Source organism: Pteropus vampyrus, unplaced genomic scaffold (genome assembly GCF_000151845.1).
Source record: "Pteropus vampyrus isolate Shadow unplaced genomic scaffold, Pvam_2.0 Scaffold5, whole genome shotgun sequence".
In the NCBI taxonomy this organism is placed as follows: Eukaryota; Metazoa; Chordata; class Mammalia; order Chiroptera; family Pteropodidae; genus Pteropus; species Pteropus vampyrus.
The window spans coordinates 8,772,025-8,792,053 of NW_011888786.1; the positions used below are offsets into that span (position 1 = coordinate 8,772,025).

The 20,029-nt window shown below is 42.9% G+C and overlaps 1 protein-coding gene across 2 annotated transcripts in view; it reads right to left on the bottom strand.

The window, feature by feature from the left end:
* Positions 1-20,029, bottom strand: part of SEL1L3 (SEL1L family member 3) — a 93,514-nt gene that overhangs the window by 47,493 nt on the left and 25,992 nt on the right. For both annotated transcript variants that reach the window (XM_011365406.2, XM_011365397.2), the window contains exons 6-9: positions 17,862-17,920; positions 11,912-12,044; positions 9,985-10,117; positions 8,336-8,476 (exon numbers count right to left, since the gene is read on the bottom strand). In XM_011365406.2, coding sequence (XP_011363708.1) covers positions 8,336-8,476; positions 9,985-10,117; positions 11,912-12,044; positions 17,862-17,920 — 466 coding nt within the window. The remainder of the gene's footprint in view (positions 1-8,335; positions 8,477-9,984; positions 10,118-11,911; positions 12,045-17,861; positions 17,921-20,029) is intronic.

The window sequence follows — 20,029 nt, forward strand, 5'->3', positions numbered from 1 at the left end:
TACCATATAAACATGAACTCCCCCCAAATATTACCAATCAGTATTTTCTCGGCAAAAGAACCTAAACAATTTTCTGCACTAGTGAATATAATAAAAAATAAGTCTACAGCAAAACTGCTCATTTTGCACATTCTTTAAAGTTCAAATTCTAACTGTAGCACACCATCAAAGCCATCAAGTCACTGGCGATATTGTAAAACTGGCAATTTTGAAATCAGTTTAATGAAACTGTTAATTTCACCCATCTGGTTTAGCATATGTATTTTTTCTAGTTGATCTGTAACTAAAAAACATGCCTTGTTTATGGAGATTAATGGTGTAATGAAAAACAAATAGAAAAAGGAGACACTTTTCGATTTTCTTCCTTCCTGCACCAGAAGCCAAGGAAACAAAGGGAATCAGCACTGTTCATTAACCTTATTATTTTCCAGGTAGCACAGCATTGTTAATTTTCCCCTTCCTTCCTTCCTTCTTTCCCTCCCTCCCTCCTTCCTTCCTTCCTTCCTTCCTTCCTTCCTTCCTTCCTTCCTTCCTTCCTTCCTTCCTTCCTTCTTTCCTTCTTTCCTTCCTTCCTTCCTTTCTTTCTTTCTTTCTTTCTTTCTTTTTTTTTACGGCCATGCCATAAGGTCGCCATTTGTGCGTCCGTCGTTAAAGAGGCAAAAAGAAAATGAGAAGGTGGCCTCTTCCTGAAGAACCTGGAGTCAGCATCTGATTGAGAATTCAGGAGAAAAACCAACTCACTTCTCCTGAGAGTCACTGGGATATCAATAGGAAAGTCATTTCTAGTTTCAAGCTTTCAAAAAGTATAATCCATCCAAAGTAGAAGTTTGAAAGTGAAAAACCATAAAAGTGAAAGGAGAAAATGTCATTTAAGCAGAAAAAGATCTTCACCAAGTTTTCTAGTTGAAAAAAACACTGCATTCCTCATTTACGTCTGATCAAGTGAGCTGCACTGGGTTCCCGACACCTAAGTCGCTAATTTCTATCTTGGAAGTTAACGCTGTGTAATTTTCTGTGCAAATTTTCAGGTTTTATAGATGTAATTTCTCTCCTTCCTCCCTCTGCCCTTCTCCCCGCTACCCCTGTCAGGACTGTTATCAGGGATTCTCTGGGCAGAAGGAGTACAGCCCTTTCTATGTGCTCTCGTGTATTTTGTAAACTAGAATGAATGCTTTCTTCAATAAGATAAAAATAAAGATGACGGCTCTGCAATGAACAATAGTGAAAACCAGCTCTTAAAGGACACGGTATCCTGGCATTATGAAGGAACATCATTGTATTTCTACAATTTCTATGCTCTGCATTTTAGAGTCTCCAAATAAACACTGCAATTGTAGGCAAAAATAAGAAGAGGTGAAAACAAATTAGAGTGACGTTAGTGCAGCCAGCCCCGTGGGCACATTGTGCGGAGGCACCGCTTCCCCTGCACTCAGCACTGCAGAGCCTGGGTCAGGAGTCTGCTCGCTGCCCTGAAGGAACAATACAGATGGTGTCAGCCCTGGGAGGTGAGCCGGGCTTGGACCTGGCCTCCTCCTGAGAACCATTTGCTGGCAGACCTCAGATTTCCTGTAGCCACAGTCACCAACTCCAGTGAGCTGAAGTGCCCAGTTCAGGATGAAAGGAAGGAAGGGAGCAAGCAGTTCTGGCCCCAGAGCAGATGTCCAGCGGGACGTGCTGGCCAGCTCACCTGTCTCTCTCACCTGTCTCTCCCTGCCTCAGGTCCCACCTGCCCCTGAGTGCATCCTTCCTCACTCCTATAACCAGCTCCTGGGCCACGAGCCCCGCTTGCCATTGTCATTCCTGCAGTCTCTTTCCATGCCAGTCCTCACCACCTCTTTTCCCTGAATGCCAGTGCCCCAGGCAAAGAGTTTTTGAGTTCAAAGAGTTCCATTCTGACAAGGAGAAGTAACAGGAGAACAAAAGAAATAGCCAGCACACCTCTTAAAGCGTGAAAAGGCGCGCACACTAAAATACTGCGATCGAGCAGGAGAAAAAGCCGAAAATGCTAATAATCGGGTGATTTCCATGCCCTGACAGGAGCCATTTTCCTACAGAATTAGAGATTTTCCAGGACACAACAGAGAGGATGACCAATCAGAATGGTCAGGAAGACTCAAGTACGGGGTCTAGTTTGGATGCCACCCAGAGCCTGGACAGTGGTGAATTTCAGGACAGAGTAGTACAGAATAATTTCCATGCCAAGCAAGGAAATCAGGATACAGTGCAGCGGCCCTGGAATGCCAGGAGGCAGGAAGGGTTTTCTGCCACCTCTATATGCACCGCATGTAGCTGGGTACCCCAAGGAGCGCTGCCATCTTTAATCCAAAGGCATGCCAACTCTGGGAGGCAAGGAACAAGTCCTGTGATACTTCAGAGTGGGAACCACCAGAGGGGACAGCTGCATTTTACACCAGGTTAGCATATCAGCTGTCAACATTTAAGAAACCTCCTTCCTCCACATCCTCTGGCACTTGGCAGAGTTTGGTGTGTGGGCTGGTCTACGCTTTTCACTATGGTCGCCCCAGGGCCCAGCATGGTGTTTGGAGGTACTCGACACATAGGAGCTGGATTGGGTTCGCGTGTACCTAAGGGGTTTTACATCTGGCCATCTGTATACCTCAGCAACTAGATTACAGATACATGAAAGAGAGAACAGCGAGGGCCACATTTCGAGAGTTCTTTTTTAATGGGTGTGCACAGATTAAGAAGAATTCTGGTCTCCTTGCAGACCTGGGAAACAGAACTATGTTCATAGGGGTGTTTTCAGAGCCAGAACAGCAGCTACTGAGAGGGAATAGGCAAAGGGAGTGTGTGAGAAAACAAATAAGCCCACAGAACTCTCTCAGTCTGGAGTGGTGTCATGGCTTGGATAATGCAGACCTTGAACTTCTGTCTCTCAGAAGCCAAACTCCTCACTCCTTCAGTGGCTCACTGACTCAACACAGACTTTTTGAGAACTTACAAGGAGATCACTTACTCATTTAGAATACATTTGATTACTCAACAAATACTTATCAAGGCTCTTCAAAGAAAACCTAGTTCTTGTTCCTGTCTTTGAAGACATCTAAGTTGCATGTCAAACAGGCAAATCAACAACCATAATGCAGTAAGGCAGGGGCGGCAAAGGGGAAAGCCACAAAATGGCAAAGGCAGCATGGGAGATGGAGCTATCTGAATGGGGAGACAGGAAAGATGACGTGAGGCAGCAGTATCTGAGTTGGGGCTTGAAGGCTGTTTGCAGGGCAGGCGAGCTGAGAAGCGTGGGTGGGTGAGGTATGTTCTCTGAGGGAAATGGTGCAGAAACGTGCTCTGTAAGGTCATATGGAAGAAGGACGGATAACTAAGCAGCTAATGGATGCCCAGCACTATTCATAGGCACTGCGGATAACCGGAAGGGTAAGGGGATACTTACAGGGCTGGCGCTACCCTCAACAAGCTTGTAACTGAGCAAGTGGTAGAGACACATACATATGGAATCAGACAGCTGTACCTCAAGCCAGACTGAGAGGAGCTCCATTCAGGCAACCCTATCGCTCATACTCATATGATACCTTTCCATCCATGAAGCCCTTTCACAGACATTATGTCACTTTATGAGAGCATTACTCTTAATTGCTGTTAAACCAAACGTTCCCCACTAAATAAGCTACACACATAAATTATACCTCACACCCATGAGAGTGGCTCCAGTCAAAAACCCAGAAAATACAAGTGTCAGCAAGGATGTGGAGAAACTGGAACCCTTGTGCACTGTCAGTGGGAGTGTAAAACGGTACAGTTGCTATAAGAAACAGTATGGCGGTTCCTCAAAAAATTTAACATAGAATTACCACGTGATCCAGCAATCCTACCTCTGAGTCTACATCCAAAAGAATCGAAAGCCAAACCTCGAAGAGATATTTGCACACCTCTGTCCACAGCAGCGCTATTCACAATAGCCAAGAGGTGGAAGCAACCCAAGTGTCCATCAACTGATGAATGGATAAACAAAATGCAGGATATACATACGATGGAAGATTATTCAGCCTTAAGAAGGAAGGAGATTCCAACACATGCTACAACATGGACAGACGCTGAGAACTTTATGCTCAGTGAAATCAGCCAATCACAAAAGGACAAATACTGTGTGATTCCACTTATATGAAGTACCTAGAGTAGTCAAGGTCATAGAGACGGGAAATAGGATAGTGGTTCCCAGGGCCTGGGGGCGTTGGGGCGGGAATGGATGTTGTTTAATGGGTATGGAGTTTCAGTTTTACAAGATGAGAAACTTCTAGATCTGTTGCATAACAATATGAACGGTCCTTAACACCACTGAAGAGTATACTTAAAAATGGTTACGCTGAGGAATTTTATGTTATATGTATTTTACTACACCAAATATGTGTATTTTTAAATCACAATCCATAATGAGTGAGGATGTAAATACTTGACAATTCTCTTTGCAGTAGGAAAAGACAGCTCATTCTTTTGGGGACAACTGGAAGGTGGGGACCCCTGCTGATCTCACTTGGTAGAATGCAGAGGACACTCCGTTATACTCTTTCTACTCGTCACTGATGATGCCCACGCTTCCAGCTCTCAACCCTCTGAAATATTCTCACAGCTCCTTTGAAGTATGTTGTTGGCTTAGAGTGAGAGCAGATGATCTGCCTAAAATCTCACAGTGTGGGGAAAAAACATTCTCAAGTCTGAAACCTGCACGTGTGGCAGCCTGGAAGCAGAGTCGGCTGTCTATCTGAGGAGATGCTGCCAAGAAAAAAGATGCCTGTCGCAAAGAACCAGAAATCACAGGCCATTGTCTCACACTGTCTTATTTTTTCAAAATGCCAGGGGAAAAGAAATTCCACAAATTAATGTCCTTTGTAGAAACTATGGGAGCTGATAGTTTTCTTTACATTTACCTAAATAACTCTCGTTCTAGCCTGGCTCACAGGGGCATTTAGTCAACACTCATTTTTTAGTGAATGAATCGATGGAAGCTTGTGATATGAGTGACCTAGGACGTTCCTCACACAGTTAAACTCTTTATTTTTGTAACTTCACCTATTCAGTTCCCACAGTGAGAATGCCAAGCATCAAACATCTGATACTTGAGTCTATATTATAGCTTACCTAAGATATGAAAAATGTAAGATGATGAGGATGTTCTGATAAAGTCTACTAGTCAACAGGACTGAACAGCTCATGGCAGCAACAGAAAACATAATGCAACCATAGTTTTCTATTAACGAGAGTTGTCCAAAGCATTCCAAGCCAGTGCTTTGTGACCTCAAAAAACCAGTGACTTCAAAAGCCAGGGACCTCAAAAACCCAAACCTGATCACACCTCTACCCACTGCCTGAAACCTTTCAACATAATTCCTAGTATCCAGAGTCGTCCAAAGCCAGCTAGACACTTAAAGCAAGATGAACTTGGAAGCAAGTTCTGTAAGGAACCAAGAACGGATGTGGAGTCACGCAAGTCTTACTACTGTTCTTTTTATAGATGAGAGGAAAGATATGTTAAAAATGTACACTTACTTTTTTACCCTCAATTTACAAAATCAAAACTTCTGCATTTCTCTTGGCCTTGTTAGAAAATGGGCCCAGTATATAACACCAATCTCTCCAGGGTTAGCGGGAGGATGCTGTGATAGCCCCGAGCAAGGGCAGGGTGCCAGATGGAGATGAATTTTAATGAGGGCTCTATGCCCCACATCTGCAGAAGCTTCCTCAGTCCTTATGGACAGGGCAATGTAACCTAGAAAAATAGGGGCTGAAGGCAGAATCGGGGCTTGAGGTCAGCCATGCTCATAGCCTGGTCTCAACGTGACAGTCCACAGCACCACAGCCCAGGGAATCTGAGCGTTTGGGAGCTCTCAATTTGAATTTTTAATTAAATTCCACTTCCAGACCTCTATGGAGAAGAAATAATTCTAAATTCTTATAAACAAAACTTCTGAGCTGTAAAAATAACATGAAAACATTCTATTGAGAGTATTTACTTAAAAAAAGAATTGTGAAAATGATTCATCCCTGTTCCAATCAGCAAAATTATATTTAAATATGATCAGAAATCTCATACAACCAATTTTTATGTGGACATGGCCTTAGCCCATTTGCCTTCACCATCCAACATGGATGTCCAGCTCCTGCTCACTCGTCATGGGCAGGGGGCAGGGGGGCGGTGGCTCCACTATCTCCCAAATAACCAGCAAAAACCCGGGAAGAATCTCAGCTCGGTAATTATAGTCATGATAACTATTGCAATGGTTCTCAACCAGGGGCAATTGGCCTTCTTGGTGACATTTGGCAATGTCTAAGGACATTTCTGGTTGTCACAACTTAAAAAGAGAGTAGCGGGGGTAGGGGGGAGGTAGTGCTACTGGTAACTAGTGGGTAGAGGCCAGAAATGCAGCTAAACATCTTACAACACAAGGGACAGATCCCTCACAAAGAAGCATCTAGTCCAATACCATGTCAATGGTGTCAGGGTTGAAAAATGCTGCTTACAAAGAGTTCATTGTACTGATACTGTTCTAAGTATTTTATATATATTAATTCATTTAACCCAACACTAGGAGAGAGGTACCATTATTGTCCCCATTTTGCAGATGAGGAAACTGAGGCTCAGAGAAATAAAGCACCTTGTCCAAGATCACACAGCTAGTAAGTGCTAAGTTAAAATTGGAACTAGGTCACCTGGGTCCAGAGGCTATTCTGTCATATGACTCTATGTGGCCTCCCTTGCCTGACTCTGAGGGAACCCTTCAGAGCCAACCTGTTTGCATCCTTCGGCTCCATCTGCATCACTCTGTCCCACATCTTCTCCTTCCGGGTTATGGCAATGGACTCCCTGCTTCCAGATCCCTCTAGTTCACTTTCCCCAATCTCCCACTGCTGCCAGAGTAACCTCAAAAACCCAAATCTGATCGCATCTCTATCTACTGCTTGAAACCCTTCAACAGTTCCTTGTCACCTACCTACCAGGTAAAGCCCAAACTCTTCAGGATGGTGTCTGAGCTCTGGTTGGAATCATCATCTGCCTCCCAAACCCCTTGCACATCATTAATAAGGCTGTGCTGCTCCCACTTCTCTGCAGCGACTCTGCCTGTAATTCCCACCCCACCTCGTTTATCTGGCAAACATATACTGACCCTTCAAGAGTCAGTCCCAGTGTCACCTTCTCCAGGAAGCCTTCTCTGAACACCCCAGGTAGAAATGACCACTCTTTTCTTTTAGCATTTACTTCGACAGCCTTTATTCAAATGCGTTACCATTTTTCTTCCCTTTCAAGTCTGTCCCTCAAGGTCAGGGACCTTGCGTTATTTTACTTATCTCTGAAGTCTAGCCAAGTAACTGAATAGTCACTCGGCAAGTATCAAATGAAAAAAAAAAATCCCAAAAGGCTTGAATCCTTTCAGGACAGGAGAAGTGGTCACTATCTGCAAAGGAAACCCATCCCATTGAACACCGTCATTCTTAGGGGTGTCTTACATGAAGCAGAAGTCAGTTTCCGCAATGCCTTGATCCCAGGATCTAGCTAACTACCACGAGTTGGCTCTGACCACTAAAACAGCTGTCATCATTCCCCACTTAGTGTCCCTTTCCCCAGGATGAACAGACATGGCTTCAGGAGCCCTCCTGACCCCGCATGGTGTGCTTAATTACCGAGCAAACCCAAATCGTGACAGGCCTAAGGAGAAGCCGGCCACATTTTGGAAGTATACACTGATTCCTGAGATGCTGCCTAAAGTGCACTTTAAATCAGGGGTCTCACGTTCAAGTGCCTACGGGCCCAGGCAGGTAAGACCCATGAATGAGGGAAGCAAGAGGTGCTGCGATACAGAGAGAAGAGGCTGTGGATGGACCGAGCGTGTCTGTGCCAACCACTCACCTCCAGGATCGCCACCGTGTAGGAATGGAGGCCCAGCATTGCCAGGTCTTTGTGTGTTTTTGAGATAAGCTAGAAATTTGCATTTTTTACACGGTTTTTTTTTTTTTTTTAATACTGGTAACTTTTTTTTTTTTTTTTAATTGACAACAATGTGTGTGTCCAACCAACCTCATTTGGGGGCCAGCTCTGGCTGTAAGCTGTCCTCTTGTGGCCTTGGCTTTAAATAAAGAATTGCTCAAGCGATTCCTAAATGTATGTTTTTGTATTTAGTGGTGGAAATGTGCACAGATATACTGAGAGTTGTGGACAGGGCAGAATTTAAATGTGAAGTTAAGCTGAAACGCTGGGGTTAAAAATAAGTTGAAGGCATCAATCACCAAAGAGGACGAGCGAAACTGTGGGAAAACAAGGAGCCTTCCTAACCAGCGTCCAAAGGCGAGGAAAACACATAGTTACCCATCGACAGAACCATCTCCAGCAAGGCCTGGAACAAGCTGGGGTGCTGGGCTCTCAGCTCTTTCTCCCAGGGGAAGGCTCTGCATGTCGAAGGTCTCCCGTACCTGCACTTCAGGTCCAGGTAGGAATTCCCCAGGTCACCTGCAGGAAAGGGAAGCACAAGATACCACTCCCCTTAGGAGAGGGTAAGTCTTGCCTCTCTAAATCCTCCTCCCTAAGTGGAACCAGAAATAAGAGGCCAGACTTCATGTTACTGGGTACGGGTTGGGATCTGAAATTGGTGTGATGCCTTTGCCCGGAGGTCACAAATTCAAAGCCAAGTCCGAGGGAAATGTGCCAAAGTTGCTGATGGCTGTTGAATAATTCTACAGAATGAGCAGCTGGCCTCAGACTGGTCCCCAAGAGGCCAATATCTAGGCCATTTTGTTGGCAGTGTGAGCCGAGAAGCAAAGACCAAGGACCCCCAGGGAGGTGAGGCGGGAGATGTTAGGAAAATCTTCTCAATGCCCCCGAACAGATCAGCATGCAAGGCTGGCCTTCCAGCTCAGACCGTCTCTCCTAAAATTTGATCAGTTATCAAAATCAGTTTCTTTCCTATTTGGGACATTACTATTCCTATATATCTTCCCCCTGTTCTGACAGCATTGTATTTTCTAGATGATTCAGAGGCGAGAACAGCATCTGGGGACCAGTATAGCCTATTCTTAAATTGGATTACAAAAAGTGTGCCTTTCCACATTTACCTGTCACCATCTCTAATCACTCCCTGGGACTGTTTTATACAAACCCCACTGGACCAGAGTATGTTCAAGAAACATCGATTTCTTCATGGCCTGGAATGGGAAGTCTAGCTCTGGAGATGGTGAGATATGTGGGCAGGACTGAAATACTCAATTTGCTTTTGCTAATGGTAATGGCCCCACAGGAACTTCTCTTCCAGCAGGAATATATGTGACTAAGTCTAGTGCTACCACATCAGGCAAGAAGATCTACAGCACAGAGAATCTGATAAGTGCCATGATCCAAGCTGGTACATTGGAAGACAAGACAGGACCAAGTTTTATAACCGTTAAACACCCCACATGAGTGAAAGGGTGTGTCCATGCAAATATAGCAGGCATGAAAGCAATCTATTTGAAATTATTCGTTCCCTCTGTTGCAAATTACCCATGTCTTCCAGAATGAGTCAATTTCAAGGATTAAAAAAATAAAACCTAGCCCCAAACAACAAAGTCATTGTTCAACATTTCTGAAAGCTAATGTTCAGTTATTAATGAACTAAGACAAAAGTACTCCGGTGGGGAAACATTTCTAATGATTAATTTATTTTCCAATTCATTTTTATTTTCTTAGACTGGCCCAAGATCCCATTATGAATGGGAATAATGAAATGCGAGGCTCAAAATACTCTCATTTGTATTCTTAAACTAAATCACATACGGTTAAAGCTATGAGAAAGGTGGGGCTGTTGTTGTTGTCTTGAAATTTAGTGGAATGTATCCTTTTACTTGCACCTATCTGTGGAGGTCATACCTGTCCCCCTGGGTCAAACTCATATACGTTCCATTTTAACTCCATTAGAAGGAAGCCAAATGTGTTGACACAGATGCACAAAGTTAAAGATTGCCCTCCGGAAGCTCAATACTCACATGCTTCCTGGCTCCCGCCCCCTTGCTGTACTGTGGACGCATACACAGACACTATTTCTTGAACCTCTGCACACCTTTCATAATATAACTTGATTTGTTCAGCAAGTTGCTTCTCAAGGAGGGGATTAAAAATCTACAAGAAGAAAATCGAATGAACAATTGTCATCAAACACGCATTGATACCCAAGAGGCTGTGTTCAGGCTGATTCCCTTCTCCCCGCTAATATCGGCCGGTGGTCTTTGTTCACAGACGATCCACTCTGGATTTGCAAAGGGAGGGTGTAATGCAAGGACATGCTGGCTCTAGCCACTTCCCTCTGTCTTCTTTTGGTGGCATCTTTTCCTCTACGGGGCTTCCTGAAAGTCAGGATTTCCCAGAGACGAGCCTCCACCCTCTTCTTGCCCGCCACTGCATGCTGTCCCCAGAATAGCATATTCATCTCCCCTTCAGTTCCCCAAGGATGCCAAGTCCACCCGTGCTGTGCCAGCTGACTGGGAGCCCTTCTTCCAATTTCTTCTGCTTGGGAGGCTCCTACTCAACCTCCAAGGGCCAGATTCAAGGTCATCGCTTCAGAGTGGCTCCACCCCACCCTCACCTGGTTGCCGATGCCAATGTTCCCACCTCAGTGTTCCCCGACACTGTGTTCACACCTGAATTAATACATGCACCAAATTCTTTTGTGACTTATCTTTTTAGGACCCAAACAGGAAGTTCCTCAAGGACAGAGGTCTTATCTCAACTCAGTGTTTTCAAAACGCAGGTTGTAACCCCTTAGAGGGTCATGAAATTATTTCAGTGGGTTGTAACCAGCAGCGATTTTTTTTAATAAAGTGGAACCCAAAATATCAGAGTACAATGAACATAGCAAGAGTATGTATTCAGAAAAATCTTTTTCCATTTTGTATTATATAGATGTATGTGTATGTGTCTATATGGGCATACATATGTACTGTTCATTATATTAAATAGATGTCTTATTATGGATCCTCTTCAAAAAACAGTTTGAAACCTACCATCTTAATTTATCTTGGACACCTGCCTCGGAACCTAGCATAGAGCCTGGCACATATCAGGTGCTCAATAAGTATTTGCTGCACAAATGAATAAATAAATTTCATTTTTCCCTTCTTCATAGAGGGCTCTCAATGGAAGTTCTAAGATGCACCCACGGGTGGTAGGGCTCCCCATTTTTCCTAACCTATTTTGCTTAGTGACTCCTACTTTTCTCAGAACAAACCCCACGGGGTCACGAGAATGAAAGAAGGCTCCTTGTCCAGGGATTGGGTGATCTCCTCACCCAGGCAGAAAACACGATCGCTGCAAAAGCCCCCTTGTGGGGGACCCTTCAGGTCCCTACAGCAGCCCTGCTGGACCTGGCCTGGAGGGCGGGACGGTTCCACCTGCAGGCGGGTTTTGGATGCGAGCATCCAACGGCAGATGCCGTTCTGAATACAAAGCCCTCAGTGCCAAACCCCCAAGTGTGAGCCGAAAGCCTAAGCTTCTGAAGAGAGCAGTGAACGGAACCAAGATTTTCATTTGCTACGGTGTCTCCTCTCCTGCTACTTTAAATAATAGCATGTAGAAGAAGCTTTACCAAATAACAAAGACGCTCTCCTTTCATTAGCTTAATCACTGGATAGGCAACAGCCTGATCAAAATCTACTCTCTATAATTAAACCAGTAGTTATTAAAACAGAGGAAGTAAATGGTTTCCATTTTATGAGTACCAAATGAACCAAATGTTAACAGAAATCTATTATCATGTTAGCTGGGGGAAAAGATTCAATATTAATAATGTTTGATGACAGAGCTGATGAGAGATTCGTCTTGGATAAATCTTTTGTTTACAGCGGGTTCCAGGTTCCTGAGCAGCATACCCATCACCCATGAGCACTAGCACACTTGTCCTTGATCCCCTGGGCTCACCTGTGCAGGGTGCAGAGTACGGAGGCGATAGTACTTCAGGGGTCCAAAGAACCCTTCGATGCCGGCCACATACCTGCTCCCTCCAATAATGAAGTACCCAGCAGTGTCATTATAATGGAAATCTTCCCGGAAGCTGCAGAAAAACACAAAGGCTCTGAGTTTGAATCAGATTTTAGAGAGACTCTTTCACTGACCCTCACTGACTTACCTTACATTTCCACAAGCCCTTCTCTCTGAGACCGTTGTGGGGTCTGGAAGACTTGGGCCAGGATGCCAGCTCTGTTATTTACCAGCCGTGTGACCCTGGACTTGTCCCTTAACTTCTTTGAGACTGAGTTTTCTCATTAGTAAATTATAGGATTGTTCAAAGAATTAAGTAAAATATAAAGACATAACACATCTAGCCGGGTATCTGGCTCACCATAAATACTCACAAAGTACTGGCTACTGAGATTGGTGAAATTGTTTGGAATCATTACAATTATGTGGAATTGCTGGTTATAATTGGAAATATTATGCCCTAAAAGGAATAAAAACTTGTCGAATGGATAGAAAGTGGTTGTGGAAGAAAACTGAAAACACGTCCTATTTGATAAGAACTGAGATAAATTTAGAGTTAAGAGGAGATGGCCACGGCAAGGTCAAAGGTCTTGACCAAAAACAATAGGTCAGCACAGGTGACACGCTGTAAGTCTACTTTGTCCTGAAAGACTTAAAGGATCAGGAAAGAAAATGGAAGGAGAACTGGGTTGGCACAAATAAAATGCCCAAAGTTATTTCCTGAAGCTTTGATTATATTCACCAAAGACTGGAAAACTCCAGGTGTCTGTCATTGAAGACTGGCCCACACGCACCTACTGGGTGTAAGCTTTTCTACTATACAGCTTAAAAAAGGGTGTAAGCTTTTCTACTATACAGCTTAAAAAAGGGACAAGGAGCTCTGTGACTGACCTGGAGAGGTCTCCAGAATACATTGTTAAGTGAAGAAAATAAAAGTGCAGAACAAGAACATTCCTTTTATTTAAGAAAGAGGAGGATGGATGGGGGGGGGTGGTATTTGCATAAAAACTCTGTAAGTATATACAAGAAACTAATAAAATTACTTCCCTGTGGTGCAGGGGTGGGAGTGGGGCACATAGGGGATGGAGTGGATGGGGGCAGAGCTAGAAGCAAGACATCTAACTGTATACCTTTTCATATAGTTTTGAGTTTTTAAACCATGTGCATGCATTACCTATTTAAAAATTAAAATAGGAATGGGTGAACAAGGTGTGATCAGAGCATATGTGAACAGCAAGGGGGGTCAAGACAGGCATCAAGTGAGAAGCCAGGCAAAGAGGAAAGAGCCAGGGAGTGCAGAGGGCAGATGGAAGCAGAAGGAAAGAACACAAAATGTCGGGCAGGCCGCCAGGAGCCCAGAGAGCCACACGGGTGGTGGGCCAGGGTGACACACACAGGGCCAGAGCAAGCTACCAGTGGTCGGATCAGAGAATCCAGGCCACTCGGGGTCATCACAGGACAGGGGATGGACTGACTATTAGCAAGGAAGCTGATCCTCAGCAGGTACACCTGGCTGGATAGAAAGACAAGAGTGAAGAACCAGGCACTTGCGGACAGCATCAACTAAGAGCAGCCAGAGGAAATTCCGAGAAATGAGCTACATACGAAGGCAACTCAAATGGAAGAAAGTGCTTTCTCTTCTGATATTCCTCTTTGCAGAATCTCAAGCTTAAAGAGCCATGAGAAGGTGATAGTCTCCTCCTTTTTTTCAGATGGGATCATAAACTTATTACCTCTGAGAGCTATGAATTGATTGTGTTTTTCAAGACCTTGGGTAAAATCTCTTTTAACAGAACTCTACCTAACCCACCCACCAGCTCCCCTGATGGCCGATCCCTAAAACATGCTGGACGTCTGCTTACCGGAAACTTAGTCTTCTCATTTTATAAATGGAGAAGATAATAGTAGCTACCTACAGAATTTTTGTGAGCATTACATGAACTGTTATTTAAGCAATGCATTTGGAATAGTGCCTGCCACACAGGAGACACCACACTGTTCCCTAGGTTATCATCGTTAACCTAGTCCACTGATGGACTTTTGCTACCATCTCGAGTTACATGCTTAGAAAGAATAAGATGCATGTGTCCCCAAACCTGTAAACACCAGTTTGTATGGTCATTGTAATTACACAATTTAATTAAATCTGTTACCCAATAAAATATGAGTGGGGCAGAAAGAGTTATTCATTCTATAAAAATTAAGTTGGATACTTTGGGTAGGCCCAGTAAAGAATGGTTACTAAAACTAAATTGTGGAATTAGGACAACTGTAAAAGGTTGGAAAAAGAAGTTGAAGAAATCTAGATGGAGTTTGGGCTCTGACAGTTTCACAAGTGTTTTTATTTTCTTTTCATTGAAAGAAACAGATACTGGATGCTGTTTATGCAAGAAGATCACAGGGAATTCCAATCAGTAGACCCCTACTCAAAGGAAAAGCCCTATCTAGAAAGACTGGCAAATGAATGTACATTTTTATTTTTTTATCAAAATCAAATGTTTAAGGTAACTTTTTTTTAAAATGGATCTTCGCTTTAACCAAAGTTTTCGACTGATCAATAAATTACTTGATCCCTATAGTACTGGCTTTTTAAAAAAATCATTATTATAAAACTAAAACAGGAGATCTCTCTAGCCTGGTCTCCAACATTTTTCTCCTCTAAAATTCTCAGTGGCTGCACAAAAATTGCAAGAGATCCTTGTACTGGGCACTGTTTGATGGCCATCGGTTTCGCTGACATAAAAGCTGAGCTAGACTCTTCCATAGCCCAGGCCCATCCCTTTCAAAAACCTCGGACATGCTGGCACACTATCTTTACTCTTATCTGGACATAGAAGAGTGCCCTGGTTTATTACTGTGGAGCACCAGCCGCTTGAAAGATGATCGCTGTTGCCCTCACTTGAAATTGGGAAATAGCTCCAGCTCGAGGGGAGAGGGGAGGTTAGAGCCTCAAATCAGCTGCCCCTCTCACTCCTTCGCATAATTCTCACCTTCCACGTCACTTCCTCAGGACCTGCTCTAAATTCTGATCCCCTTGTCATTCTCTCAAGCCACCTTATTGTTCCTTTTCTTCTCAGCATTCACCACAATTTGCAATTTTAAATTTATTTATGAATTTGTTTGTTTACGATTTGTCTACCCCACCAGATTTTCTAGCTCCATGAAGGAAGGGACTGGCTGTATTTATTCTCAGAGTCCAGCACTGTGGCTGGCATGTGGTGGATGTGTTGGATGAATGAATATATACTGGATGGATGAAAAGGTGGATGAATAGATGGACGACGGATGGATGGATGGATGAATTCAACACTATACAGGTCTGCGGTTGTTACCTGTCACCAAACGGTACTGAGAGCCTTTCATTCATGCATAGCACTTAATTATTGATCTTCTTACACCAACTTTGTGGGAGAGCAGCTATCATTACGTGTGCATTACAGAAGCAAAAAGGAAGGTTAAGAGGCTTTCCTTGGAACACCTTTAAGCATCGGAAATATTTAGTTCACTGGCTTGGCCCTCTCTGAAAGTGGAATTCCTGATATCTAACCACAGGGACCCCCGTGGGCCTGGTGTTAACCCTTTAGTTGTTCTATTGGTGCGGGAGGTTCCAGGGGTACGGGAAGGGCAGCCGAGGTCTGAGCACTGCTGGTGTTACCAGCTAAAGAATCATTTCAGTGCTTTACCTGGGATGCTGAATTGGTATGTACCTGGAAGTGAGTCCTCATCTCTGGAACCTTATATGACCATACTGATTTTATCTTTTCTTAACATTTTAATATTTTGCTCATCACGGAGCCTTTACACTAATTTTTAACTTTAAAAATGTTGTATTAAATGTGATTACTCTTCTGGACTGAATTGTGTCCCCCCTCAAAATGTACATCTTGAAGTCTGACCCCCGGGTACCTCTGAATGCAACCTCATTTGGAAACATGGTCATTGCGTTGGCGGTTGATTAAGATGAAGCCACACTGGAGCAGGGAGGCCCTTAATCCAATATGACTGGTGTCCTTACAATCAGGGGAAATTTGGACACAGACACACACAGGGAGAATGCAATGTGGAGATTGGAGTTAGGCTGCCACAAGCCAAGACATCAGAAGCTGGAGGCCTAGCACAGACTCTCCCCTAGAGCCTTCAGAGGGAGTATGGCTCTGCCAACACAACCTCAGACCCTTAGGCTCTAGAATTATGAGACAATAAATTTCTGTTGCTTAAGCTACTAAGTTTGTGGTACTTTGCTCCAGCAGCCCGAACAAACTGATACAATTACCGAGGTTTGTGTTTGTGTTTGTTTTTGTTCTGCCTCTCTCATTCCCTCCTGGTCCCAGCCTTGAATCATACTGAGATCTCTCTGTTTACGATTCATTCACTCAGGTCAGCCTCTAGATTTCTAGGAATTAAGAGGAAAGGTAGCCCTTACATAAACAACAAAAAAGACTCTATAAAATTCAATCTGTTGTCAGAAAGGTCTTGGGGTTGCGGGTGGGTGTCAGGGGAGTGAGGGGAAGGTATTATTGCAGATTTCATATCCTGAAATGCAAATCCTTCCTTTTCGGGGTCCCCTTCGCAGAACGGGGCACTCGAAGGCATTTCCGAGGAAGTCACAATCATCTGTTCCACTAAAGCAAACTCCCAGGCCTTCCTGCTCTCGAACTCTTCAGAGAAGAGCCCGCAGCCACCTGCTATTCAACAAAACTCCTATCCGTCGACTTCCCTCTGATTTGTCTAACCCCACCTGACGCGCTGAGACTTCTGCTCCGGTCTTAGGCCTCAATGTCTACAATACAATATAGCTATCAAGTCACCAGTGACCTTTTCTTGCAGGCGATGGAATAACATTCTTCAGCCTTTCTATAGAACTCTAATCCTTTAAGCTGGCCATGAAAATAAGAATTGTTCTATGTGACCAGTATCTAAAAGAAATCAGCTTGACTTAACCATAAGCAGGAATGGGGGAGGGAGGAGTAGACTGTATGCCCTTACTCCCCTATCTCCTCCCCTGTTTGCTTTCCTTTCTGTAATAATTGGTTTTCGAGAAAATTTGGGTGGTGTGAGGACTTTTGAGTGAACGAAGACTGTTTGGAAAGGCAGCTTTGTGCTTGGTGTAGTCAAAAGGGTGAAGGAATGGCTCCCTACCCTGACAGTCCTGATACGTTTTTTAAAATTACACACACAAAGCTGGTAATTTTTGTTTCTGTTCTTTAGACTTATTCGTAGGTTTACATATATTTGATTATATATATTATCAATCTATGATGAGGTATCCTGAGTTTTGCCCCATCACTCTGCCACTATAAAACCTGCTATTTTACAGAAATAGAAAAGCAAATTTAAGAAGTTATGAAATACAAGGCAAAGGACCCAATTCTCCGTTTCTGTAACTCTTGTAGAGAACAGTTCTATAAAGATGAAAAGTTACACCAATATCAACAGTTGCATACATTTCAAATTTAGATTATAAACATAAATATGAAGACTGTCTGCTTTTATGTTTTATACTAACCAAAGTTACCAACTATTCTCAATAAGCAACATTAACACTTTGATTTATTTTTCAGAATCCTTCGCGGAAGATAATTTTCAAAGAAAATGAATTATATAAAGTGCCATGAAAGGAAGAATTTACAATGAGATCTGGAGAGAGAACTAGTTTTTCTTGCTTAGAAAAAAAAGATTGTGGGGGAAACCGGGAGAGTTTGTGGACAGTAAAAGAAGAAAAAAAAAAAAAAAAGAAAGTACAAAGCCTATAGCCACAGGGCAGACTCTTCCATGCTAGGAAAAGGTGAATAAGGAGGTGTGAGAATAACATTACCGCTGAGGACTAAGGCATGAAGATTCCTTGACCTTCACCCGGCAATATTTGAATCAAAAGAAAAATCTCACTTACCTAATTGTCTGATTATGGTAGCTTTTCAAATCCTGTCCAACGCTGGTGATTACTACTATCTACAGTGGGAGAGATATACAAGGATCGGTTATGCTTTAACGTCCCACATCACAAATACAGTCCTGCGTATAAATTACTCATAAAATGTGCTGCATAGTCTTTTGCCTGCTCAGTTTCCGCAAAAATAAAATTAACAGCTTACTAGCCCTGTGTATATTTTAAGATTTAAGAAATTTAATTTCTCCAAATGACTTGATGTGGTAAAAAGATCTATAATGCAGTTTTTCCCAGTGGATTTCAGATATTTCAAAACTACGAGCCAAAAGGTTCATTTGGTGTGTTTGTGCTTCAAAGCTTGTTGCATACAAAGACAAGGAAATGTGTAAGATACTACAAGGAGATTTTGAAATTTTACTCTTCAGAGCCTTAGGGGGAAAAACACTACTTCATGCACTACTGTCCCCCACTCTCCTTCCCTAAGCACTGAGATTCGTCGCTGTCATTTCAATGATGACAATGTTTTTGTCATGGATGTTATTAGCCGTCATGCATTCTTCTCATGTCTTGAATTACAACAGAAGCCCTTGGAGTTAACGGGCTCCTTTTGATTCTCCCGGTGCCAACACAGAACCAGTTTTTACCAAATCTGTGCCGGCCTAACTAGATTCTCAAAGATGTGCCTTCGCACTGTGTCTTGTGAAAGACAAACTAACCCATAAAAAACCAACCCCGTTCAGCCATATATAAAATGAAGAAAATGACTCAAACCAGTTGTTTCTCTAAACCAACCATTTACTTTAAGTCAATTTGTCTATTTAGTCAAAGCAATGAATATCGCAGCCACACCACAGATGTGGATTTTGTGTAGAAAAACAATTAAGTATTGTTTTGGGACCTATGTATATTAAGGAGACCAGATGGAATGGAAAGAAAAAGACAAAAAGTCTACTAAAAAAAAAAAAAATCTACTCCTTTTTCTTTCCACCCCATCTGGTCTTCCTAATTCTTCTCTCCTGCTTTACCCAATCATGTGCTCTGCCATTGAATTCATCTCTTTAATTAAAGAACTACTTTGATTTACTCTTCTTCTCCTAGAAAAGCTTCTAGCAGAAGCCCTGCTGCTTTACAAGTAGAAATCTAAATTCCATGATATTCAAGATTCTCCACATTCCCCCTAAAGATAGTTTCTTCTTCTATTAATGTTCTACAATCTGCAAATTTCTACTCCAGTCAAACTGGTTTATCTGCTCACCCCCAGCCTATGCGCTAAAATGCCCCCGGCTCTCTCCTCTCTCGATTCTCCCCGATTCTCCCCATTCGTAGGAACCTTCTCTACAAAGCTTTCCCTGAGTATCTTAGCATAAAGTGCGGTCTCTCTTCTCCAAATCAATATAAATTGTTGTTTGGCAATTAAGCTTGCCTTACGATGACCCTTCACCTGCTTAATATCATGTCCGTAAGTAGTCTATCAGCTCCTTGAGCACACTATCTTGTGGACAGCAGGTGCAAAATAAGATCTGTGATTTGCTCTGACGGTTTGATACCTGTCTAAGTGACACTAGCACTGAGCTGACCTTCTCAGGAGAAAAGCAGCAACCAAGCTATAATGTCGTCATATGTTCTCATGTAAATGAGAAACTAAAATATGGACCATAGCTAGGTCACCTAACATCGTTAAGGAAACAAACTAATGTACAAAATATCCCAGCTAACATTTCACAGACTCTCCTCAGAAAAGCAAAGACCGACCTGATTTCTTTTCTCTTTGGAAAAAGGAAATGTGATAAACCTAACCACCAAGGGAAGTCCGTGTATTATCTAATACACAAGACAAACAAGATGTCTCTTCCAGTTTTGTTACCGGAAAATCACAAATCAATACGAAAAGCTGATGAGAAAATAAAGCCACTAGAAAAAAAGTAGCATACTGACATGTAGACTGAAAAAAATGGAATTGTCTTCAATTATAACAACAGATTTATAATCCAGAAAACCTGTGTTATGAGAGTTTGAGACAGTTATAGTGTTTTATAGTACAAAGTAGATAAAGACCCTCTGTTCCACCTGAATTATCACTTAGGTCTGTCAATTATTACTTGTCTGTTTATGCCAAACATAAACATTGTCTCAACTTCCAAAAACAGTAGAACCATTTCTCGACTAAACTA